We start from the raw sequence: 24,324 nt of genomic DNA, 5'->3' as shown, positions 1-24,324 counted from the left end.
GAGTAGAAGAGGTCCTCTACGTCAATGCTCAGCACAGAGGAGGTCCCTGGATTCTGCTACGCAAGGAACTCAATAACGCTACTGGAACCTGGGATTAGGAACGGCTCCACAATCTTCAGAGACCTCAGTTGCTTCTGTAAAAATCCCGACACCTCATACTGCCACGTTGACTTTTCGGAGACGATAGCGCGGAACGGAATGCTTGGCTTGTGCGACTTAGCAGTGAAAAACAAGTCCAGCTGACACCCCTCGGCCGCCTTGACTCTTGCGTACGACCCCTTTAGATTGCATTCATTCAGAAGAGCGAGTGCTTGTCTTTTGACCGTAGCCTTGTTCACCTTTACTTCTCTGAAGTTCTTTTCCACCGCCTCAGAAGCTTTCTGGGTGAACAAGCCTTGTGGAACCACAACGAAAAAAACCCTCCTTGTCGGAGACCAAAGGAATCAATCCACTGGCGGCCAGATAATCAACCAGAGGCCTCAGAGTGGCCTGGCCCCGTCTGCGTTGCTTCTGGCATATCGCAACCTTTGAACACTCTTGAGCACAGCGGGACCTGTCAACCTCTGGAGCGAGGCGAGAGATGTGGTGAGCAATCGCCAACCGGTCTAGCGGCTTAGTCGTTGGCTCAAGGCAAAACTTCGGCCCCAATTCCAGTGTTCTTCCAGTGCTCTAGAGTGTATTGCGTACGATAGAACAAAAAATATAGCTTCAGTGCCATACGTAGTACATTCCCTTTAGCACAGATTTAAGAAAGTGGGGGCCAAGTATGGTGTCAACGTTGTGTTCTCGGTTCCTAATAAACTAGACAAGGTGGGGGCAGCTGTTCAAAGGAAGAGATGGAATTGGCAAGAAAACAGGTTGTAAAATTAACCATGCAAACAAGTTCGTCCCGTCTAAGGTTACTGTGGTCTACTAGATTCCCCTGTCCTGTGGCAGTAGTTAGATTGGCCAGACAGGCCGTTGCATTAATGTGCGGCTTTTGGAGCACCAAAATTCTTTGGGAAAGTGTTTAACAAACTTAGCCAAGCATTGTCTCGAGTGTATGTGTACCCCGTTTCTCGTTGACACAGAAGTCTTGTTCATCCATAATGATCGTAGGACGAGGGAAGTAGCACAGATATTTCATATCTTGAGAAAAGGAAACAGATGTGTCAGCCAGCCTTCAGTAACATTGTCCTCTAAGGAAATGAAGTTGCTAAACAGTGTTTATCACCGATAATCACTCGTGCGATTACGAGACATATTATTACCTGACAAGTGTATTTTTTGACTAAGCGCCTGCGCGCCCTGTCGTGACGCCCTTCCTTAAAAAGCCGCTTGTTTTTTCCAATAAACGCAGTTGCAAGTTCAGCGCCGTGTGTGTCTTCTCTCCGTTCTTGGCCTGTATCCATGCGCTGCTTTATTACAAGACCCTTCTACTAATTCTCTTACCGTCTGATGTTTGTGTTTGATAATTAGATGTCTCTTCAAGCGAAGGAGTGCCGGCGTGTTCATGTTGTCTTCAATGTAGAGCTAAATTTGATCCGCCTGCTTTGTTCAACGAATTAAAATGTTCGCACAGCCGGTCGTTCAAGCAACGTCCTTTCTGTCGTGAATACCATATGCCGCAAGACAGGGGGATTCTGTATACAAACCCTATTATGCAACCGACCCTCCTTTCAGCATGTTCAATGGTACATTCACCTTCGGCCCTCCTACCAAGTAGGGATTCACGCCTTCCCTGGGATCGGCCGATCCCAGCCTAGCGGTTTCGCTGGTCTGTGCGAGCCGGTCGCGTTATGTGCGTGCATTCGTCTCATAGATTAGGAACTTTTTTAGAGCGTGCTCTGTGCTTTGTTCATCAGTCCCTCAGTTTTGCCTTATCGCCATCAGCGGCGGCAGCAGAATATCTCAATTTGTCTCTCTCGGTCGTTCTGGGCTGAGTTGAGTTTGGTTCAGCCGCCCCCAAGTTCGGGCGCCGTGTGATAATAGAATCGTCCGAAAAGCCTTCTAAGAGCGTATTATTAGAACAAAGATAAGGATTATTGGTGAAGACAAAGTCCAGAACATTTGCAGAAGTGGCGGAACAACCCGTGGTTTCAGAAGTAAGATGCTGCAATGAGAAGTCAAGGCAGGACTGGAGGAAAGCCTGAGCTTCAGGATCATTAGTTTCAGCAAATAAAGAGGACCAGCTAATTGCCGCAAAGTTGAAATCACCTAGAAACAGGAAACTTGAATTCGGAGACCAAACAGTAACTTCGCTTAAGATTCGATGAAATTCACTTGAGAATAAAATGTGCATGTCAGGAGGCCGGTAGATTGCACCAACAATGATATGAGAAGGGCCACATTTCAAACGAGCCCACACTGACTCGAGGCACGACGCGACTTCAGCAAGCACAGCGGTGATCTCTTTCTTAACGGCTAAAAATACTCCCCCACCCGAACGGCCCACGCGGTCACAACGAAATGTGCTAAATTCGGAATCGCAAACAAAAAGGTACTTGTCAGAAATCATGTCATTTACCCAAGTCTTGGTAAGCGCGATGATCGACGAACAGCACGAATCGATTAGAGAAAAAAGAGTCGCGTTTTTAGAAAGAAGACTTGGTATGTTGGTGTAAACGAATTTGGTACCCAAAATAGCGCAGCGCCGTGCGAGTGACCTCGAGGGGGGTTTAACTCTCAATTTATGAGGAGTGGAAGGTCTGCGTTACTCTTGGGATACCCGCACAGCGGATTGGCTTCGATATCCCTTGAATAAGACTCAGTACTGATACGCAGTTTATCAAAAACCAAACGCACTTTGTCACCTTCAGATTTTACCGATTTTGCATACTTCAGTATTTGGCGGCGTTTATCGCGAACAATTTGAGAGTAATCACGTGAAATACTGAAGTCCGTATTCTTGATCTTACAGCCCCCGCTCATGACAGATTCAACTTCTTTTCGTTCAACAACATAGCATTATTAGACCGGTCTGAAAAACGGCCTACGCGGTGATCCCGGGATAATGAAGACACTATAAGAGCAAGTTTTTCAGAACAAAATTCATTAACAATACGCGCGGAGTCTTCCCAAGTTCCAGCCTTATCCTTACCCAGAACGCCACAAAAGAGAATGTTGGGCCGAAGGAACAGTTTTCTAGATCATCAATTTTAACTTGAATGTTAGACACATCATGAGCGCAGCTCGTGGAAGCTTCAGATGTACGCATCGTCTGATTTTTAGGCTCAAGTTCTTCCACACGTTTAACTAAAGACTTCGTATCATTATGAAGGTCCGAACTTATCTGGTTTTTAAGCTCCTGATCATGCACACATTTACTTACAGACCGCATTTCCTTTTGCAGGTGTATATTAATGGCGAGGATCTTATTAACACCTTCAAGGATGTTCGTGTGGGTTGCTTCAACCCTTTGAACGGCGTCATAAACTAGCTCCAGCTTTACCTGCTGTGCCTTCGTCATAGGACCTGGGTTCGTTTTGATGTCCCCACCCAGAACCAGAAACGCCATAAGTACACTGCAACTGCGCGAAAACGGTGCAGGCCTAGAGGGGGGGGGGGGGGGGGCACATTGATAAAAGGCAGACAGCGTCATCACGCAAACAGAGATATTCGTAATAACTAACCTGAAACATCATGAACGGTGAGTGTCCTGGCATGACGTAAGCAGTGCCGTAGCCCAAGGGGGCGGTGAAATCCGGGCGCCTTATGTAGGTGTCCTGGTCGGCTGATATTGTCAAGTGCTGCCAGATCAGAAGATAGGACGCCTCCAAAAGCGGCTGCGGTGCGCACAGGCAATCTGAAGAACGGTTGTCGAAGTCAAGAAACCAATCAGCGGCGCCAGCTTGCGGAACCGGTAGGCATCCCAGTGAAACGGGCGGCTGATAGCAGAATCCGGTCAGCAGCAGCGCCTGAGACAGCATGAACGGTGAGTGCCGAGGCATGGCGTAAGCAGTGCCGTAGCCGTATCGACGTAAATTTTTTTTTTTCCGCAGCATCCTCACACCATCCTTTTTCTACTACAACCGCTCGTTTGATGCTACCTCTTCTGAGAACGTTTTGCTAACACGTTTTGGTGACGTGACCCCACCGACTGTGACAAAATTCGGCGCAATTTTGAAACAAACAAAATCAGCGCCGCACGGACGCGTCTCGCCGGCGCGGTCCTAAAAGGGGGAGAACGGAACCCCTGCTGTGCGCTGCTGCCCCCTCCACCACCGTTCACCGACACGGCATGCGGGGAGGGAATGAGTCATCCATGCCGAAGATTTCTCTAGAATGCCCGAGTCGCTTCTGTGCGATGTTGACAGAGAGGGTGTAGCCTTGCGTGCGCTAAGACGTGCCCTCCCCCTCTTCCCCCGATGGATGGATGGATGGAGGGATGGATGGATGGATAGGAGCGCTCCCTTTGAAACGAGGTGGTGGCAATTGCCACCATGCTCAGTTTTGAAGCGAAAAGCACTAGGCTCGTCAACACCGCGCTTCGTGTGGGCCACCCCTGGGCGCCGCCGCGGCGCTACTTTCCTCCTCCAGGCCACCCCCTTTGTTCTCCTCCTCGCCACTAGTTTACCTCTCGCCGCTGCCGCGCGTTCTCCGACGCCGTCCTAAGAGGAGAAGGTTCTTTCACAATATTTCGCAAGGCGTTGCGATAACGCGTGAGCGGCGGCAGTGGCCATAAAAGAGGCCGCGCGCCGTGGCGCGCGCTCCATCGCCACTTCTCCTCGCCACCGGTTTACCCCTTGCTGCTGCTGCGCGGTCTCCGCCGCCGTCCCAAGGGAATGTTCTTTCGCAAGGCGTTGCGAGAACGCACGCGTGAGCGGCGGCGGCGGCCGTAGAAGAGGCGCAGACATTCGCCATCGCCATAGAAGGAAGAAAAGAAGACCCAGAAGTGGTAGCGAGGGAGTTGGCTCAAAATCTACACCGCTATCGTGGTGCTCCCAGTGCCTTGTGCGCGAAATGCGACAGCCATGACGTTAAACAAAGCATAACTGCAGCTTTTCGCTTGTATATCCAGGCTTAACCAGAGCTAAGCCACTGCCAATTTTTTTTCTTTCTTTATTTTGCTCAAATATGTTGTCAATTCTCATTAAGATTCACCATCTTCTTTACCTACGGTTTCCTACACTTCTAACCTTATGTCACATCTCTGCTTAGCAGCCACCCGTCGCTTTTTGCTAACTTCCAGTGAAGATGTATTTACGTGACCATTGTTATCTTTAAACCCTAGGGCCTAAGGAAGAGTGACTGTGCCTGCATCGACATCCGGATGGATACGATCACATTTGAGTGTGAGGTGTTCAATTATTTCCACAGATCTACTACACACTGCACATGTGTCATCTTCTTCGTTACATTTCTTTTTGTAGCTGCGCGTTCTAAGACACCCTGACCTAGCTTCAAAAAGTAGGGCACTGCCTCTTGAGTTATCACCAAAAATTTCTTTCCTGATCTGCCTTTTCCAGTATCATTATAGTTCTACACTATGCTTCTTTACCATTGAACTAATCCAATTTTTAAGTTCCCTCGCGCGTCGGCGGCGGCGCCGCTCCGGAAAGATCTCGATGCTACTGGAACCCGTCACAGCGTTTTTACCAATGAGGATGCGCGGCCGGCCGAGAGAAAGAAAGGAGTCTGCACGGCCGACATTGAGTGTATGTGCGCGCCTACTTTGGCGCGTAGAACAAACAGACGCGGACCAAGGCTATATAAGAAGGGCGTTGACCGCTGTCAGACTAGTCCGAACCGCCGTTTAAGCTTCATGTGCTAACAAGCAGGCTAGTTAGCTAATATTGTATAGCTATCTTTTTAACGATTACTGTTAGGCTTCTTAATTACTGACTATTGTGTAGCTCACCTTAAGTAACGTGCATGTTAGGTCTTAGAATTCCGAAAACAATGTTACCCTCGGTACGGTGGCTCATGAAATTTTTAGCTATTTCCGCGATTTACGTGCGGTGGAGAGGCTACTTTGTCTGAAGGCTTCTCGAAAGCGCCTCTATTTTGGTGCGATGTAGCTAAAACTTTTTTGAGCCAGAGCACCGAGGGTAGCCACAGTATCGAGGTTTTCGAATCTCGAAAAGTTTCGAGATTCGAAAACCTCCTATGCATATTACTTATGATGAGCTACGCGATAATCAGTAACTAAGCAGCCTAACAGTAATAGTTAAAAAGTTAACTATTCAAAATTAATTAACCAGTTTGGTTGTTAGTTCATGTCTCAGCTGCATTCTGATGTTTTACACCGCCGATAATGCTATGCCGAAAAAGTGCTCTTCGAACTCTAAAAGCGTGTTTTTAAATATTGCAGAACGTCATAGGCGAAACACCCTATATTGCTGAATTCTTCATCCCTATATTACACCACTGACTTTACACATGATTTTGTTAAATGCTGCTCCCCGATGAATTCTTTCTCTGGTTCATTTCGCGTTGAATAGAATTTGGCTGTCATGGTCTCTTGTGTCCGCTTCACTTGAACTCATTTTCCCATTCATATTTTTAGTGGCAGCAAACCGATGGGCCATTTCGCGCGGTGGACGTTGCGTATAATTTGTGAGCCTTCGGCGCAGTTCTCTCGAAGCGGCATCGCCGGCGCAGAGCATGTCTTGAGCAGAGATTTAGTGCAATGGTCGTATAGTCGAAGTAGAATTTCGAAAGGGAAGAGCAGTTGAAAAATAGTGAAACAATAAATAGTTTATTTTAATCGCCACATTTGGAGACCAACTCACCGTGGTGACGAAAATGGAAGCCAGTAACAGCGGGGAGCCGCCTTCGCTTTCGGCGAGGGGGCTGTCTTCCGAATTCATTGACCGGACGTGACCCTAGTGTCGCATCATTATCTGATGGAGGTGTTTTGTCTCGCCGATGGATCAGGACGGGCGCTCGATGCATGGAGTTTAGTAAATGACCCCCGCTTGTGTTTGTGTGCTGACGCGGTCTTTGGGTCGTGTTACGGTGCAGCTGCTTATTGAAGCGGGTTTGTGAGACACGCAGATATGTTTTAGCAAAACAGGACAGCATGACGATCACACAGCACTGACCAGCAATTGAGGTTTACTCGGATGGTGCACACACACTTCACCACATGTTTCAGGGAAGCCGGCAATAATTTCTGAAAACATCGTTTTGAGTTAGAAAGCTGGCCTTTGAGAAAAATTGCACCAATTTTGCGGACGCCACAAAACTGACGAATAAACTAACTTGGTAAACCGGTGAACTAATTTCTGATAGTTAACTTTTTAGCTATAACAGTTAGTCGGCTGGCTGCAATTAGAGATTTTAGCTTAATCTGTTTGCGAAATTTCGAGAGCGCTATTATCACCCTCAGCGCTGTTGTTGAACACGTTGTGGTTGAACACGTTGTGGTTGAACACGTTGTGGTTGAACACGTTGTGGCCATTTTCTACGCAGTTCGAAAGTCGCGCGCAGGCTATGCCCGCACAGTGACGTCCATCAAATCTTAAAACAGATGCTTGGGCAAGTTGGTAACTCATTTTCACCGGAACAGCGCGCACTAAGACACGGACAAGAAGGGAGACACGACACACACGAGCCCTGACTTTCAACTAGTGTTTATTGTTTGGAACGAGGCATATATACACAGTTCCAACAACACAAGGAAAACAACCATCCATTCATAGATTCATAGTGAATTCATGCATGTCACACTGAACAAGGACGATAACAACATTATCATTTTCCAATTCTTTTGAGCTGATCGAAAAAAGAGGGGCTACTGACGCATGCGTCTTTAGACCAGGCGATGTGCGCTGCTTCGATTATTTCGCGTGTTAATTGGTCACTGTGTTTACTTAAAATTCGTGTGCTAGTGAAGTCAGGGTGGCAAGTTTTGTTTTCACAGTCTCTACAATGAATCCCGAGATGCCCTTTTATGTGTTATGCACGTTATTATTGTGCTCCTTCAGGCGTTCATTGAGGCATCTCCCCGTCTGACCCACATACAGCTTGCCGCATGACAAGGGAATGGCATACACTACACCTTCTTCACATGACACGAATCGATTTTCATGCTTGATGTCGCAATCTCTGGGAACGAAATCAGTATTAACCATTTTGCACATCTTCCCAAGCTTATCTGGAGCCGAAAATATAACCTTAACTCGTGCTCTATTCGCTATCTTTTTTAGTCTGTGGGAGAAATGATGAATGTAAGGTACAACAGTAATTTTTTCTTTTTCCTTCCGCGTCTCTGAATCTACCTGCTTCCCTTTTCCATTTTTGCTCAAGCTACTGAGAATAAATTCGGACACTGATACTAGTAGCTGCTTGGGATAACCAGCCTTAACGAGCCGATCGGTTTGGCGAAGGAAACTATCTTGCATGGAGTGCATGCAGGACTTGTTAAGCGCGTTGTGATAGCATGACTTCACCACAGCACGTTTTACCAGCTTAGAATGAGATGATGTAAAAGAGAGCAATGGCTTTCTGCTTCGTGGCTGGTAAGACCAACACATGTGATGGTGCATTAATCTGAGTTTGAGGTCTAAAAATTGGATGACATTGTTTTCTGGCACTTCAGTAGTTAGTATGAGGGGATGAAGGCACTCAACAAAGTTAGCTTTGATCTGCGTAAAGACTGCGTCAAATTCTTCCACATTAGAGTCTATAAGAACGAGAAAGTCATCTACATATCGAAAACATTGTACAACCTTTGACCCTTTCAATTTTTCTTGAAGCATTCTACCCTTTTGTGCTAACAACAAGTCACTAAGCACGGGAGCTATGCATGACCCGATGCAAACTCCTCGTTTTTGCAGGTAAAACTCACCATCCCAGGAAATGAAGGTAGAAGTTAAATACACCTGAAGTAGTTCTAAAAAGCCTTCGGCGGATATGCCGTTCTTGTTTTGGAATTCAATTACTCCTTGCTGGTCAATACATTCTTCTAAGCACGCGAAGAGCTCGTCATGTGGTAGTGAATAATATAGGTCCTTGACGTCAAAAGAGCAGGCCATCAGTCCCTTGTTCTTGTTAGTTTCTGAAAACTGGATTACATCCTGCGAATTTTTTACCTGGAAAGGATCGTCCAACGTGAGCGAATTTAAGATCTTCTTTAGAAAAACGGCTACATTTTTCTGCCATGTGCCTCTCTCAGATACGATCACACGAAACGGACACTGAGAGAGGCACATGGCAGAAAAATGTAGCCGTTTTTCTAAAGAAGATCTTAAATTCGCTCACGTTGGACGATCCTTTCCAGGTAAAAAATTCGCAGGATGTAATCCAGTTTTTAGAAACTAACAAGAACAAGGGACTGATGGCCTGCTCTTTTGACGTCAAGGACCTATATTATTCACTACCACATGACGAGCTCTTCGCGTGCTTAGAAGAATGTATTGACCAGCAAGGAGTAATTGAATTCCAAAACAAAAACGGCATATCCGCCGAAGGCTTTTTAGAACTACTTCAGGTGTATTTAACTTCTACCTTCATTTCCTGGGATGGTGAGTTTTACCTGCAAAAACGAGGAGTTTGCATCGGGTCATGCATAGCTCCCGTGCTTAGTGACTTGTTGTTAGCACAAAAGGGTAGAATGCTTCAAGAAAAATTGAAAGGGTCAAAGGTTGTACAATGTTTTCGATATGTAGATGACTTTCTCGTTCTTATAGACTCTAATGTGGAAGAATTTGACGCAGTCTTTACGCAGATCAAAGCTAACTTTGTTGAGTGCCTTCATCCCCTCATACTAACTACTGAAGTGCCAGAAAACAATGTCATCCAATTTTTAGACCTCAAACTCAGATTAATGCACCATCACATGTGTTGGTCTTACCAGCCACGAAGCAGAAAGCCATTGCTCTCTTTTACATCGTCTCATTCTAAGCTGGTAAAACGTGCTGTGGTGAAGTCATGCTATCACAACGCGCTTAACAAGTCCTGCATGCACTCCATGCAAGATAGTTTCCTTCGCCAAACCGATCGGCTCGTTAAGGCTGGTTATCCCAAGCAGCTACTAGTATCAGTGTCCGAATCTATTCTCAGTAGCTTGAGCAAAAATGGAAAAGGGAAGCAGGTAGATTCAGAGACGCGGAAGGAAAAAGAAAAAATTACTGTTGTACCTTACATTCATCATTTCTCCCACAGACTAAAAAAGATAGCGAATAGAGCACGAGTTAAGGTTATATTTTCGGCTCCAGATAAGCTTGGGAAGATGTGCAAAATGGTTAATACTGATTTCGTTCCCAGAGATTGCGACATCAAGCATGAAAATCGATTCGTGTCATGTGAAGAAGGTGTAGTGTATGCCATTCCCTTGTCATGCGGCAAGCTGTATGTGGGTCAGACGGGGAGATGCCTCAATGAACGCCTGAAGGAGCACAATAATAACGTGCATAACACAGTAAAAGGGCATCTCGGGATTCATTGTAGAGACTGTGAAAACAAAACTTGCCACCCTGACTTCACTAGCACACGAATTTTAAGTAAACACAATGACCAATTAACACGCGAAATAATCGAAGCAGCGCACATCGCCTGGTCTAGAGACGCATGCGTCAGTAGCCCCTCTTTATCGATCAATTCAAAAGAATTGGCATTTTTAGTGAAGGGAAAATGATAATGTTGTTATCGTCCTTGTTCAGTGTGACATGCATGAATTCACTATGAATCTATGAATGGATGGTTGTTTTCCTTGTGTTGTTGGAACTGTGTATATATGCCTCGTTCCAAACAATAAACACTAGTTGAAAGTCAGCGCTCGTGTGTGTCGTGTCTCCCTTCTTGTCCGTGTCTTAGTGCGCGCTGTTCCGGTGAAAACATCAAATCGTGTCATTTCGCGCCTCACGTACCACGTGACCCGTGCTAGGCGGCAGAGACGAGAAGCATGGGCAGGGCAGAGAAGGTCACATGGCACGTTCACCGCAGAGTGGCGAGATTTGATGGACGTCTCTGCGCCCACACAGCCTGTGCTCAATTTTCGAACTGCACAGGACAACGTTGTTCGTGCTTCTTCTAAATAAACCGCAGCAACTAGTAAGTGCCCTGTGATCACTGCACTGCTACAAGATTGTTTCTTGTTTATTTGGCACTGTAAGATTCGAAATGAATAACCAATTATTCTTACATTTTTTGTTGTCTCAGAAGACATTTTATTTTTGTGATTTAAAGAAATTCCATTCACAATCGTTCGCTTCGTGCTTTCAGCTCCGGCTGCTGGTCCAGCTAAGGGCCGCAAGCTGCCAGAGGTGGTGGCGGCCAGTGTGTTGTTATGCAGGCTATTACGGGGGCCCTTCCCACCAAGCTCAACAAGAAGGCCTTTATTTTGGCAAGGCTTTGCAGAGGGGAGCGGCCGCAGGTGATATTTTTATTTCTAATCCCAGCTGCATGTTAGCTATCCTGGCTACTACTGGCCGAAATGCATTTTCCGAATAGCGTTTTCTTCTGCGGTTTGTATGTGCAGATCACACCACCGAAAAGGAGAAGACGGCTGTGCAAGTTTCCCTGGCATTCGTCGGCAGGCGGCTGCTCTCAGCTTGTGACCGGGGCAGGCTGCCGTAAAAAGTGCATGGCTGGGATGGCACCTTGGTCTGCTCTCTGTGCAGCCGCTCTCTACAACCCGGGGCCTGTTTCAGCAGCTGGCACTTTGACATGGCGCTCGAGCCCGATCAGACCCTATATGACTAATCGCTTACGCGCAGCCTCCACTTGCCCGCCGAGACCTGTGGCTCTTTGTTATGTTTGTAATAAATGTTCTAACATGAAACTTGCTGGTTTAGCTTTTTTCAGCGCATGTAACTATGGGACGTTGCATTTAGAAACTCGTTGCATAGAAAATGGCCGCCAAAATGAAACACTCGTCACAAATGGACTGGGCAGCGCAACGCACACAACGCATAATGAGCAACCTTGGAGAGCGAGTAGCGGCACTGCTAATGAGTGTGCCGGGTGCCTGCAATAGGCAAGCATTGGATAAACTTGGGAGGGGAATATTGGATAGTCGGTGAGTTGGGTAGTTTGCCTGTGATGTATAAGCCAATGAGGAATATTGGATGGCTAATGTTGTAATACCCAAGAAATGCCAATGAAGCCATTCAGTAGTCTTGTATGCTATTATTAGCTGCTGATTGGACAGCCAGTGTGGTGCATTTGATCAAACATTGGATCGGGTAGCGCCCCGGTCAGACGACAATACAGTGCCTTGATTGGAGTCAGTTCTCCCCGGTATTCGAAGAGTGCCGGGCATTGTTGGCGTACTGCTTAGGCGTAAGCTATTTCATAGGCAGACATCATTGATGGCGCGTGAAATACTCCACCTGAAGCGAAAGTAACGGTGTTTCCATCCCGATCCTCTAAAATAATTCAAAGAAAACCTTGCATGCGCTCTTAGTAAGAACACTACTTTAATACGGTGCTGCTAAACGGCAATGTGCCGGAACCAAAATGTTTTGGAATTATATAAGCCAAAAAACAAGAAAGCAGCGTCTCAAATACATGTTGACAGTTCTTTAGTTACGGATCTCAGTGATAGTGAGCGCATTCCAATGACTGCTTCCGCAGTGCGTTTTCTAATACTGTTGTTGGTCCATCGCAGTATTTCAGCCCGCCGATGGGAATTTTATTTCGTACGTGGCGTAGCTTCGATGCCACTATATTCGGAAACTGAATAATCTTGAGATCCTTATTTCTTTATTAGTTGCCTCCATCACCCCGCAGGGCATTACAGCAGTGAGGGGGGGGGGGGGGGAGTACAGATTTTATTAGAGGTATAAAACGATTTTTGCAGTGCATGAAAAAATGCATCATTAGATGTGATACACACAATACTCCATGGCAAACTGTTCCACTTTCGAACAGTTCTAACAAAAAAAGAATAACGCAAGACGTCACCCTTGCAAGAAAATTCTCTGACCTTCAAACAGTAGTCCAGCCGCTTTGCGATATAATGAGGTGCCTGTATATATTGTTCGCGGTTTATGTCGGTTTTCGAAAAATAAATCTCATTGAAAATTTCAGTCTGATGTACATTCTACGGTCCTTCAACTCTTGAAATTTAAGTTTTCGTTTGCTTTCCGTCATACTAACTTGCCGATTATAATTACCAAGAACAAATCTAACAGCCCTATTCTGAATTTTCTCTAATTTGCATACACAATCAGAAGTGTGTGGGTCCCAGCAAACACATCCATATTCAAGCATTGAGCGTACTTGACTGAAATACCGCTGTGCTTTTAAGTTACTTGGTAAATGGCTAAAATTCCGCCGTAGGAAACCCAAACGTGATGCTGCCTTATTCGCAATATAATTAATGTGCTTATTCCATCGTAAGTCCGATGTAAACAAGACGCCTAGATATTTAAATGAATTTTGTTTGTTTAGAGTAAAATTATGAATGATATACCTATACGGATGATTAGCACGTTTTCTTGTGAAGGTGACGTGATGAGTTTTGTTTATATTTAAAGAGATATCCCAACGCACACAGCAGTCTGCCATGGTATCTAAATCAGTTTGCAGGATTTGTGAATAAGAATTAGAATTTGCTACTCTCTAAACAACACAATCATCGGCAAAAATTCTGAATTAAGACTGTATGCCAGTTGAAATATCATTCATATACAATAAAAACAAAAGTGGTCCCAATACTGAGCCTTGCGGAACTCCCGACGTAACAGGTGCATACTGTGAAGAAATACGGTTCACAAGAATAGCCTCTTTTCGTAACGACACATATTCTGCAATCCACGCAATTACCCTACAATCCAAACCCATCATGAATGTTTACCAACTTGCCCAACTTTCTGCCCTCCTTCAATCGAAGTTATACGCTTTCAATTACGAGGGAAGAAGACTGTGCACGACAACATCAAATGCTTTATGGAAATCCAAGAAAACGCAGTCCACAACTTGTTGCTTATCACTTGCCGATGCTAAATCATGAACAAACTCGACCAACTGCGTACTGCAGGAGAATCCACGCCTGAAACCATGATTGTGTTTGGTGAGATGGGCTATAACACAACTATATATTACACGCTCCATAATTTTACAGGTTATGCTGTTTAAGTAAACGGGTCTGTAGTTCTGAACGGAGTTTCGCATACCACTCTTATGTATGGGCCCGACATGCGCTGCCTTCCAATGAGCAGGCAAGTCGGTTTGATTAACGGACTTCTGGAACAGCCGGGTGAAATACAGACATAATGTATCCGCACAATTCCTTAAAATTGCGGCAGGAATGTCATCAGGGCCACAAGCCTTAACGTGGTTCAAATGCTTCAATAACTTACGCACACCGTCAACTGAAAAATTAACTTCCGGCATGCAATCTATTTCAAGAGGTAATCCAAAGCAGAAAAAACGCGAACTTGGCGGCAAAAACACAGATGAAAATTGACGGCTAAACATTTCAACTTTAGACTCATTATCACGGATAATTATCTCATCATTTTTCAGAGCAGGTACCGAGTTGTCATCCTTACCATTACGCTTCAACATACTTCCAAAATTCTTTGGTATCTCTGACAAGCCGTTCTCATAGATTCGAAAAATACAAGCCCTTAGCTTCTTTAAAACAGCGCAAAAGACAGGGACACAGACAGAAAAGACATACACAGCGCAGTCTGTGTCCCTGTCTTTTGCGCTGTTTTAAAGAATCATGGTTCACCAACTAGCCTGCACGTGCACCCTTGTAAGCCCTTAGAGATGTGAGACTTCTGTCTAAATTAATTTTTTACTGTTTTCAGCAAGGCCATACACTCTGGCGAATCAGACGACTTGTATCTTCGATACATCCATTGCGGTCTTCGTACAAGGGCACGTAACACGGTGTTAAACCAGGGTTTATCTCGACCTCTCCTACTTGACATAACGCTTGATTGAATAAGAGCTTCACGTCATTCAAACAGTTCCAGTTTGAAAGTATTCCATAGGTGTTCGATATTTAAGTTATCTGCGAGTTCATCAAAAGTTGGGAAGAACGAATCGAAAGCAGCGCTAATAACCTCGTAGTTGGCCCTGCTGTGAGCATAAATCTTTCGCCTAGGTGGTTTTGAAAGTAATGTAGAAAAACTTCTTGCTGGGCGAGTTGGTGCGTAGCTTTCTTGGGATGGCGTTGCGCACACGAACAAACATACACAGGAAGGAGCAGAAGACAGAAATAGCGTAACCTTCAGATAGTGAACTAATAAATCTGCTAGAATAGTATTGTGGTCGCTCAAACCAGGCAGTACTCTTACATTGCATACATCAGCCACGTTACAGAGCAAGAGGTCGAGTATGCGACCAGTTCCGTCCGCTCGCAATGGCTCATGCACATACTGACAAACGGTGTTGGAATCTAAAATGTCAAAAAAAGTTTAGTATAGATTCCCTCGAGCTGCATCTCTTGGTTCGCCAGCTGACCAGTCAATGTCCAGAATATTAAAGTCCCCCCCCCCCCCCCCCTGAAACAAGGCATTCATTGTGAATAGTTTCAAGCAAATTACATGAGCCAACTAGCGGCTTTACAGAAGGACCAGGAGGCCTATAAAATGAACCCAGGCCCATTGCTTTCCCGTTCGGCAGTGGTACTTAGCAAACAATCAATTCAGTTTCACTATCAGAGAATTCCATTTGAGCGCATGGGACACTTTTATGGACTAGAATAAACACTCCTCCGCCACGTGCACAACGGTCGCTACGAAAACACTCGTACGTGTCAGGAAATATTTCAGCGCTTGAGATGGTCGGATTGAGCCGCGATTCTGTTCCCAGAAGAAAGGTCGGTTGGACGGTACGGAGAAGAAAGTGAAAGTCATCGACTTTATTTTTTATACTGGCGCAATTGATTGACAAAATGCTGACTGGGCACATCGCAGAATGAACAGTGGTTTGTCATTGCTCCCGTACGGTGCCGGCTTCGCTGTCCCATTCGAAACGCCTACTACCCAAGGGAACGTACCATATTTCAGAACTGCTTTCGCGCCTTTTTATTTATATCTATTTATTTATACAAAATACCTACAGCGCCCCCACTGGAGCATTGTTGTAGGGGGGAAACATCAAAGAAACAACAAATAAAATACAGTAATTGAGGCAAATGATGCAATATACAGAGAGAACCCATGGACTATAGGAGCAAAGGCAAAAATGAACAGAACGTTGCAGAAACAGACGCGGAGAAAACGACATTTAAAATACAGCACTCTTTTAGCAAACACAAAAATAGACATAAAAAAGAACGTTGAAAAAAAAAGCCCGCGACAGTCGCGGACAAAATGATCTTCAAAATACAGCACTGTTTTAGCAAACACAAAAATAGAACACAATGTACCATGATAGGAGCTATTGCTACACTGATACTAACAGTCCTGTTAACTTAATACAGCCATAATAACAGGTGGTTTTGCAAAGCAATGTAAAAAGATGTGGGAGGGGAAGCAGCAATTTGTGCAGGCAGACTGTTCCAGTCATGTATTGTTCGTGGGAAAAAAACTTTATTTGAATGTGTTAATTCGGAAATTGTGCTCGCGGACTTTTACTCTTTGTACTCGCCGTATTGTTTGGCATAATCCCACAATTTCTTTCGCTTATCACGGAGAGTACGGGAAAAGTCTTCAATATAGCAACACTCGATCCCTTGAGCTTGATTGCCTTTGCGAGAACAGCCTGACGGTCTTTAAAGGAATTGAAGCGTACAATGATAGGCCGATTTCTTTCTTCGGAGAATTTACCCTGCCTATGAGCACGTTCAGTAGACAGCAAAGACAATTCGAGCTTCTCAGTGCACTGACTTATGAAGAGCTCCTCAGATTTCTCTGCCGTCTCAGTGGCGTCAGAATCAGTTAAGACGTAAAAAATCAAATTATTACGCCTTCCACGATTTCCCAAGTCACCCATTTTTGCCATCATGCTTGCCAGAACTTCATGATCTTTTCGTTGCTGATCTTCAACGTTGACTAAAGATATTTCAATTACGTTAATTTTTCCTAGCTTAGTTTTACAATGCAAGAAGCCGGGCTTTTACGTCAGTCACGTCCGTAGTAAGCTGCGATAACTTAGAAAGAATTGTGCTTTGACCATTCAGCAGCTCTTGCATTTGTTCAGTTCTTGCTGGGCCAGGGTTACTTTCAATACCCCCCCCCCCCCCCCGCCACACACACACACATAAAGCAACAAGATCAGCAGATAAAACGCTGGGCTACAAAAAACTGAAAAATTCCTCATAACATACAGACGATTTGACAACACAAAACCGCGTGGCTGACAGGAAAAAGTAAGATAAAGCATTTGGGGTGGAACCAGCAAAATGTAGCGCGACGGTTTCAAAGGGTGAAACAGACCAACCTGCGTGAGCAGTAAAAAACTTGTAAGGGTCACCGCCATCTCGCCGGTTCCACGCCCCATCGTTACCGTGCTGCTTCGATGCTTCTGTAGCCGACACTTGGCAGCATCGACGCGCATTTGGCAATGTTGCCAGCTTTGAATCGTAAAGTGTTGAAATTCGTCGCTGGCAGGGCACTGTTGCAACTCGAAGCTCTCAAACGATGCAGTCGTACACGAAGAACCACTGTCGACCAATTCCGGGCATGCGTCGTCGAACGAAAATCCGTCAGGAAGGACCGCTGCCGAAAGGTTCGCCCGAAAACACCTGCGTGAGCAGTAGAAAACTTTTAAGGGTCACCGCCATCTCGCCGGTTCCACGCCCCCTTAAGAATTCGTTGCAAACTTTTTTTATTACATATCGTACTTTATTACTTCAAGTGAAATTACCGAGCGACTGGAAGGTAGCCAGAGTCGTCCCCGTACAATATTGATTTTTATTTAATTTATTTTGATCTCAAAGGCCCCGACGAGCAGTGGGTGAGGGGGGCATATCAAGAAAAGGAATATGAGGAAATAATTACGAAACATAAAACTGAGCAGGAGACACGAACAGGAGCGAGGCAAACAGGAGCCCCTAATCGCTCACCAGAGTAAACAATAAGCGACAATGACGGTACAACGGACGCGGTGCATTCAAATACAGGAAAGGAACACGAAGTTGATATAAAACGAAGTTGGAATAACATGGAACGCGAAAACTGAAGAAAAAAGAGCGAAACACGAATTTGCGAAAAAAAGGTAACCAGGGGCAACAGAAACAGTTTCTAACAATACTAGGGAAGTAAATGTATGCATAAATGTTTTTTTGAACACTCCAAGATCAGTGATAGAGATAATGCTATCAGGAAGATCATAGCAGAGCTTAATTGCTCTATGTAATGCAGAAGAATTCAATGACTGGGTCTTTCCATATGTCCGGTTGAAGCTGAGCTAACTATATAAGCGTTGTGAAGAGTGAAACGATGATTCCAGGGGCAAGTACGAAGGACGGGTGTAAACATATTTATGAAATAAACACGGAAGTGAAATGCAGCGACGAATTTCAAGCATCCGTATGTCATTAAACTTGTTTTAAGCTGGGAGACGCTCCTTTATAATGATATCTCCTATATCCTTATGTTGAAGACTTATCAAACCCATTACTGCCAATGAGATGAATGAATTTTTCGATGGGAACTCAATCCTCTCTATTGTCTGGCAGGGCTTCAGAAAAGGCTGCTGAAAAATTATACAATTAATGAAAGTAATACATTTACACCCTTCATGCTTTGATACGGTTAGAGTCATGGAATATTTCTAGATTCCAGCAAAGCGTTGGATAAGGCTCCACATGACAAACTAATTCTCAGACTCGTTGACCTTTCGGTAATTTTGATCATATGGAATAATTACGTAACCTATAGATATCAATATATAACATTTAATCAGTTCGGTTCCGGAGCCCCCCAAGATACTCTGCTACGACCATTATTGTTTTACTGTACGTTAAATATATTTTTGCAGTAATTGATCCTTACCTATAATTCAGGCTGTTTGTGAATGATTGTGCGCAGTTTCAGAAAACCACTTCAACTAAAGATCAAAATAATCTAAACTCCGCCTTTGCAAAACTTTTTGAATGGTTTCAAACGTGGATACGAAGCTTAATTCGATAAGTCCGTCTTTCTTCGCGTCTCTCACCAAAAAGCTCCGCTTTCTTTTATGTACAGGCTAGGCTCGTCATGGCTGCCAGAAGAGACTAAATATCTGTACTTTGGTGTCACACTTCAAAATTCTTTCTTTTAGAATTGATATGTAGTTAACACCTGCTCTTCTGCATTTCGTAAACCACTTTTTACGACACAAACTTAAAAATTCACTCCCTAGCGTAAAATGGCTTCTTTTAAAGACAAGTCAATAATTAGACCGAAACTCCAAGTTGCATATACTTAACATAATATCGCCCGTTTCAAAAAGATGCAGAGGAAAACTTTATGGTTTATGTAGCGAAATGCTTCATCGTATGGCTCACCCTCTGAAATAATAAAGCCTAATTCTGTGTCACCAGTAAGAGGGAAGAAATCACGTTTGCACTTCTTTTTTCCTTGCTTGCTAACCGGCATCTAGCAATTAACCCACCTCGCTATCTATGCCCTTCAGCGTCGGAGCACACTAGCCGCCGTCATCTTAGTTTGCAGACGCCGTATTCTGCACGAACAGATTTGTTCAATGTGACATGCGTGAAAACAGCGCGAAAGAAGAAGCCCAAAGGCGAAACGAAGAAGGGACAGGAAAGTGCGCTGAACTGGCAACTGAATTTTTATTGAGCGAAACTCGTACAATATATAGGAAGGCAGTGGCAAAGATAATCAGATGCAGTCAACGTCACATGGTGTAAAGAGCCACAAAAGCGATAAAAACATTACCAACTAGCCCAGCAAAAATTTCTGCTAGATTTGTTCAAATTTTCTTTTTTTCCTCGCACTGCTACCGATTGGAATTATTCTTTACTGCCTCTTGCAACGCGTTGATAAATTTATATCTCATTAACGTCGTTTATATTTGATAAATGAATGAAAATAACGTAAGAAATCAATGCCAAGAAGAAGCTTACAAAGCTTGCCATGCGCACCCTGCGTATTAATGCGAAGCTGCCGGTATTAGGCAAAATAAAGCCGCCCACTAAAATGCGCTCCACTCGGTAACGTTGAACATAAGCGCACACAACTCTTCAAGAAAAGCAACACAATTTGTATTAGGAGGTCGGTAGATTGCCAGCTAACACAAAAGTTTTGCTGCACGAATCAATCTTGCGCAAAAAGCTTTCATGGTTAGGCGTAACGTAACCTGCAGCATCAGAGAGTTTATATTTTTTTTTTGCGCACAATCCTGACTCCTCCACACGGTATTGTCCATCACATCATAGTAGTCTGTCGCCGGGGGCCACAATTTGGCCATCATTAACAGCAGAGTGTAACGTGTCTCGGTGAAAAACGTAATGCGCGGGTCGAAGTCGTAAAGCAGCTCTTCAAATTCAGCCGTCTTATTTTGGATGCTTTTGGCGTTAAATAAAGAAGAAACGCAATTTCCGGCTATTATCCACGTGCCGCTTCGAACATTTTCATCCTTTCACCGCGCTACCGTACGGACCGATACCGAAACAACGCTGCCACTGTCTTGGCCTGTCCTCATCTTTGTCGAACTTGTGAAGCTTCCGTCTTTCGCCTCTTTCCTTGTCCCAGATGTACGCTGTCCTAACTGACAGTAAAGTTGCCTATCTTTAGATACACCTTATAATCGCCTTTACTACTATATTTAGCGGTATACCAAAGCAGTTTTCTTATATTCTAAACCCAATTAGAGGAGTCTTCAGATATCGAAAATTCTCTGCCCTACAGCTTCTTCGCATTCCTGAAAAGGTTGATTTTTTTTTACTGCAGTTAAAGAACAGCATTATTACTGAGCGAGTTATATTCGCCGACTTACGGTATTCGCCAATTTTTGACCCAAACGATGAATATATTCTATGCTTTTGAATTTAATTTTCAGTTTTTCCCACAACACTCCACAAACTATTCGGAGTTTCTTTGTAGCCTTCCTCTATCTGCTAGATAATCAAGTTATTCGCCGAATGCGATTTTCAGGATCATAAACTTGTTTCGGAAAGATTCGAAGTATAGCGCGGATATGTTTTCTTATTTTCAGCGACATTTCACAGCGGTTCGCCTGTTCCTGAGCTTCAAGGGCACAGCCGAGGGACGCCAACATCATGGGGTCTATCGGACACCGCTCCCCAGGCGTTTTTCTTGAGTTGGCGCGGCTACACTTAATCCTCTTTTTGTGTAGTTCTTTAGCAAGCCCAGTAATCTTGAATTGAAAAGTAATTATTAATATATAGTAGTGCTGCCTGTAGTTGCCTCAGTGTCCGCACTCAGCATGAGCACAAGACGGCAAAACGACTCAGAACATCGCGTAGAGAAATCGCATAGCGCTTCTGGGCAGAGGAGCAGAAACAAACATCAAAAAAGCCTTTTAAATTCAAAACTGCAGGCCGTATTATTCATCTGCGAAAAAAAAAGCCCAGCAGCCAGTTTAATTCTGTCTGCATCCTGAAGGTGCTCCCTTGCCCACTGACGAAACACGCTTTGGGAGAGGGGGAGGGGGGCTCCGTTGTATCCGTCGATGTTGATTGATGTCACTCGGTTTGCCCATGCAGCGCAGGAAAAAAAATTCAATAAACGGGCATCGCACTGCAATACTGTTGTGCTGTAAGATGGCCACAACGATCGCACGCGATGCAGGCAGGGAGGTAGGCGGCAAATACAGGGCATTGAGAGCTGGCATACGAATCGCCGTATGCAGAAATAACCTGCACGAAAAGAAGAGCCAGTCTGCTTCCCACCCCTGCTCCCCTGCCCGCATTGTCGCCAAAGATATCAAACTTGAGCACCCGTAGCTCCCTGTGATCACTTCTGTTGTAGTGCTGCAGGCTGCTTATGTACCAGGGTCACAATGGATAATGGGCGAGCCGCGAGGGATCTTGGCACTTTCGACTTTTATTAATGCGAAAGCATTACTAACAATTTCATGACCGTAAAACGTGCTGGCAGCAATTTCTCCGTTCGTGTGAGAGTTAGAAAAAAAGAATGATATTGTTGCGACGGAGGATAATGTGAGGATGGTGCACGTCAAAATTTGGTCGAGGTCGAGTAGCTAGTCACTTAACTATTGCCAAAAATGTAACTTAGACGTCAAGATAGTATCGGAAGTCTATATAGTGCGAGGGCGTAAAAACAGTTCTAGACGTCAAAATTGCGAGAAAAAAAAAACAAAACCACGGGACGCAGGGTGATAAAATGTTGTTGTAAACCAAACTTGATTGATCTGGAGTAATTTATTAATTAGAGGCGAAAAGGTCATTTAGACTTCCAAATAGCCCTGACGTGTATACGGTGCGAGGACGTGAAAATAGCGGCAGAGGTCAAAATTGGACGAAGTAAAATGAAAGGCAAACAGCCCCAAGGGAGAAAAAGAGGCAACCGTTTAATTTATGCTAACGGAAACGAAGAAATTACACGTAAAGCACCGCGTCTGCGGAGGGGAAAGAAACTGCGCTGGTCGTTTTGGATGCTTGGCGTGCACGGGAATAATCTTGACAAACCAATGGCTTTTGTTAACTGATGTGAACTCAATTCACACTCTGGAAGCAGCTAATGGTGACCGTTTGCCTCGCAGTTCAGCGGAGTGCTTTCGTTCCTTCCACGGCGTCCGGGCCAGACGGCGAAGCCAGGAATGCCGGGCGACACCAGGCTGGCGGAGCGGGGTGCCCTGCGCGGGGTGCGTCATCGATGGACGACGCCCGGCGGCGGCTGCTCCACAGGGCCAAGATGAAGTCCCTCATGATAACCGTGGTCATTGTAGCGGCGTTCATTGTGTGTTGGACTCCGTACTACTGCATGATGATCATACTCATCTTCCTGGAGCCGGACGACAAGCTCACTGAGGAGCTTCAGGCCGGCATTTTCTTCTTCGGCAGCTCCACGGCAATGATCAACCCGCTTATCTACGGCGTCTTCCACCTCCGCCGCCGGAGGCCTCTGCGGGGATCGCGCCAGTTCAACAGCAGCGCCGCGTCGCGAGCCGTCGACAACTCGGTGCTCCTGCCAGGCTCCCTCATCAAGACGGCTCACGTGGAATCGACGGCGTAGGAGCGGCGACGCCCCCCTGCACATGCTCGGAAGCAGATGAGCACCACAGAAGCCTCCGCATTCCGCAACGATGGTTAGGGACCGAAGCACATAATTCAAGGCGGCAAAAGACGCACTAGTCCAAAGCAGGCGCCACAAAGAGAACAGCTGAATAACCACATGGGTGTGCGTGCGTGTGTGCCTAACCCTAGCCTTACAGAACAATGAAGGGGACGAGGCATTCGGGTGATCGTGAGCTTGGTTGACAGCTGCAGTGATGGCGGACCAGCACTCTATACGATTTCAGCGGCGTCCTTTAAGCCTCCGTTCTTATTCATTTGCGAAGGACGTCGCCCTATTGTTCTGCACTGTTTTCACACCTTCCTCTGTGTTTACTATCGCCTTATGTTACCTCCCTCTACAGGAGTCCCTGCAATAAATACGGAATCCAGTAGCGCTCTTCTTTTGGTTTTCTTTTGCCGTGCAGCAATGCGCCAAAAAAACAATCACTTCATAGTTCTTATCATCACCCATTCGTATTGCATCCAGTCACTGTATGCGAAACGTCATGCTTATAAACAAAGGGTAGTGCACACACAACCAACCAGAAGAAGGGTACCCGCCTGTGTACTGTGCGATGTCAGTGAACGTTAAAGAATCCCAGGTGGTCGAAATTTCCGAAGCCCTTCACTACAGCGTCTCTCATGGTCTGAGTTGCTTTGGGACGTTAAACCCCAATAAACCAAACCAAACCAACCAAGAAGCGCACACTCGCGACGAACTTTGTCTAAAGAAGACGTGTATTTTTAACTACAAACCGCCATATCGAGGACTATCCGCAGCCGATAATCCTGCCTTTTTTGCTGCAAGTTGATGGATGGGTCACTTGCACAATCATCCCGTTATGAATAGCGCCTAGGTAACCCCACGCGCTAGAAGCTGTCGGATTCTCGTCGAAATTTTTTGCATTTGCCACTTGCTTTGTTCCCCTCTCGTCGCTGTTTCTCTGCGTTTGTTGTGTACCTTTTTCCTCCTTGTTTCCCTGGCGCATGTGTACCCTTTTCATCCTGGTTGGTCTGCGCTGACTCTGTACACTTTTCGCCCTTTATTGTCTGCTTGTGTAGCGTACCCTTCTAATTCTTGTTTTTCTGCGCTTGTTTTGTACTCTTCCGACCGCTATTGCCTGTCCTTGTTGCGTACCCTATACGTCCTTGTTTATCTGCGCTTGTTGTGTACCCCACTGGTACTTGTTTGCTCTTGTTGTTTAAACTTCTCTTCCTTTTTTCTCTGCGCTTGTGTGCCCTTCTCATTCTATTTTGTACGTGCTTGTTATGTACTTTTCTCGTCTTTA

The 24,324-nt window shown here is 45.2% G+C and overlaps 1 protein-coding gene across 1 annotated transcript in view; it reads left to right on the top strand.

The window, feature by feature from the left end:
- CrzR (corazonin receptor) overlaps positions 1-23,289 on the top strand; it is a 276,923-nt gene extending 253,634 nt beyond the window's left edge. Inside the window, exon 3 of the mRNA XM_089562330.1 lies at positions 22,522-23,289. Within this exon, the coding sequence (XP_089418456.1) occupies positions 22,522-22,994 (473 nt within the window). The 3' untranslated portion in view covers positions 22,995-23,289. The remainder of the gene's footprint in view (positions 1-22,521) is intronic.
- Positions 23,290-24,324: the final 1,035 nt, after the last annotated feature.

Source organism: Amblyomma mixtum, chromosome 10, assembly GCF_055824585.1.
Source record: "Amblyomma mixtum isolate Tamu chromosome 10, ASM5582458v1, whole genome shotgun sequence".
NCBI classification, from domain to species: Eukaryota; Metazoa; Arthropoda; class Arachnida; order Ixodida; family Ixodidae; genus Amblyomma; species Amblyomma mixtum.
The sequence above is the reverse complement of the archived record's forward strand: the minus strand, read 5'-3'. Positions and strand labels throughout refer to the sequence as shown.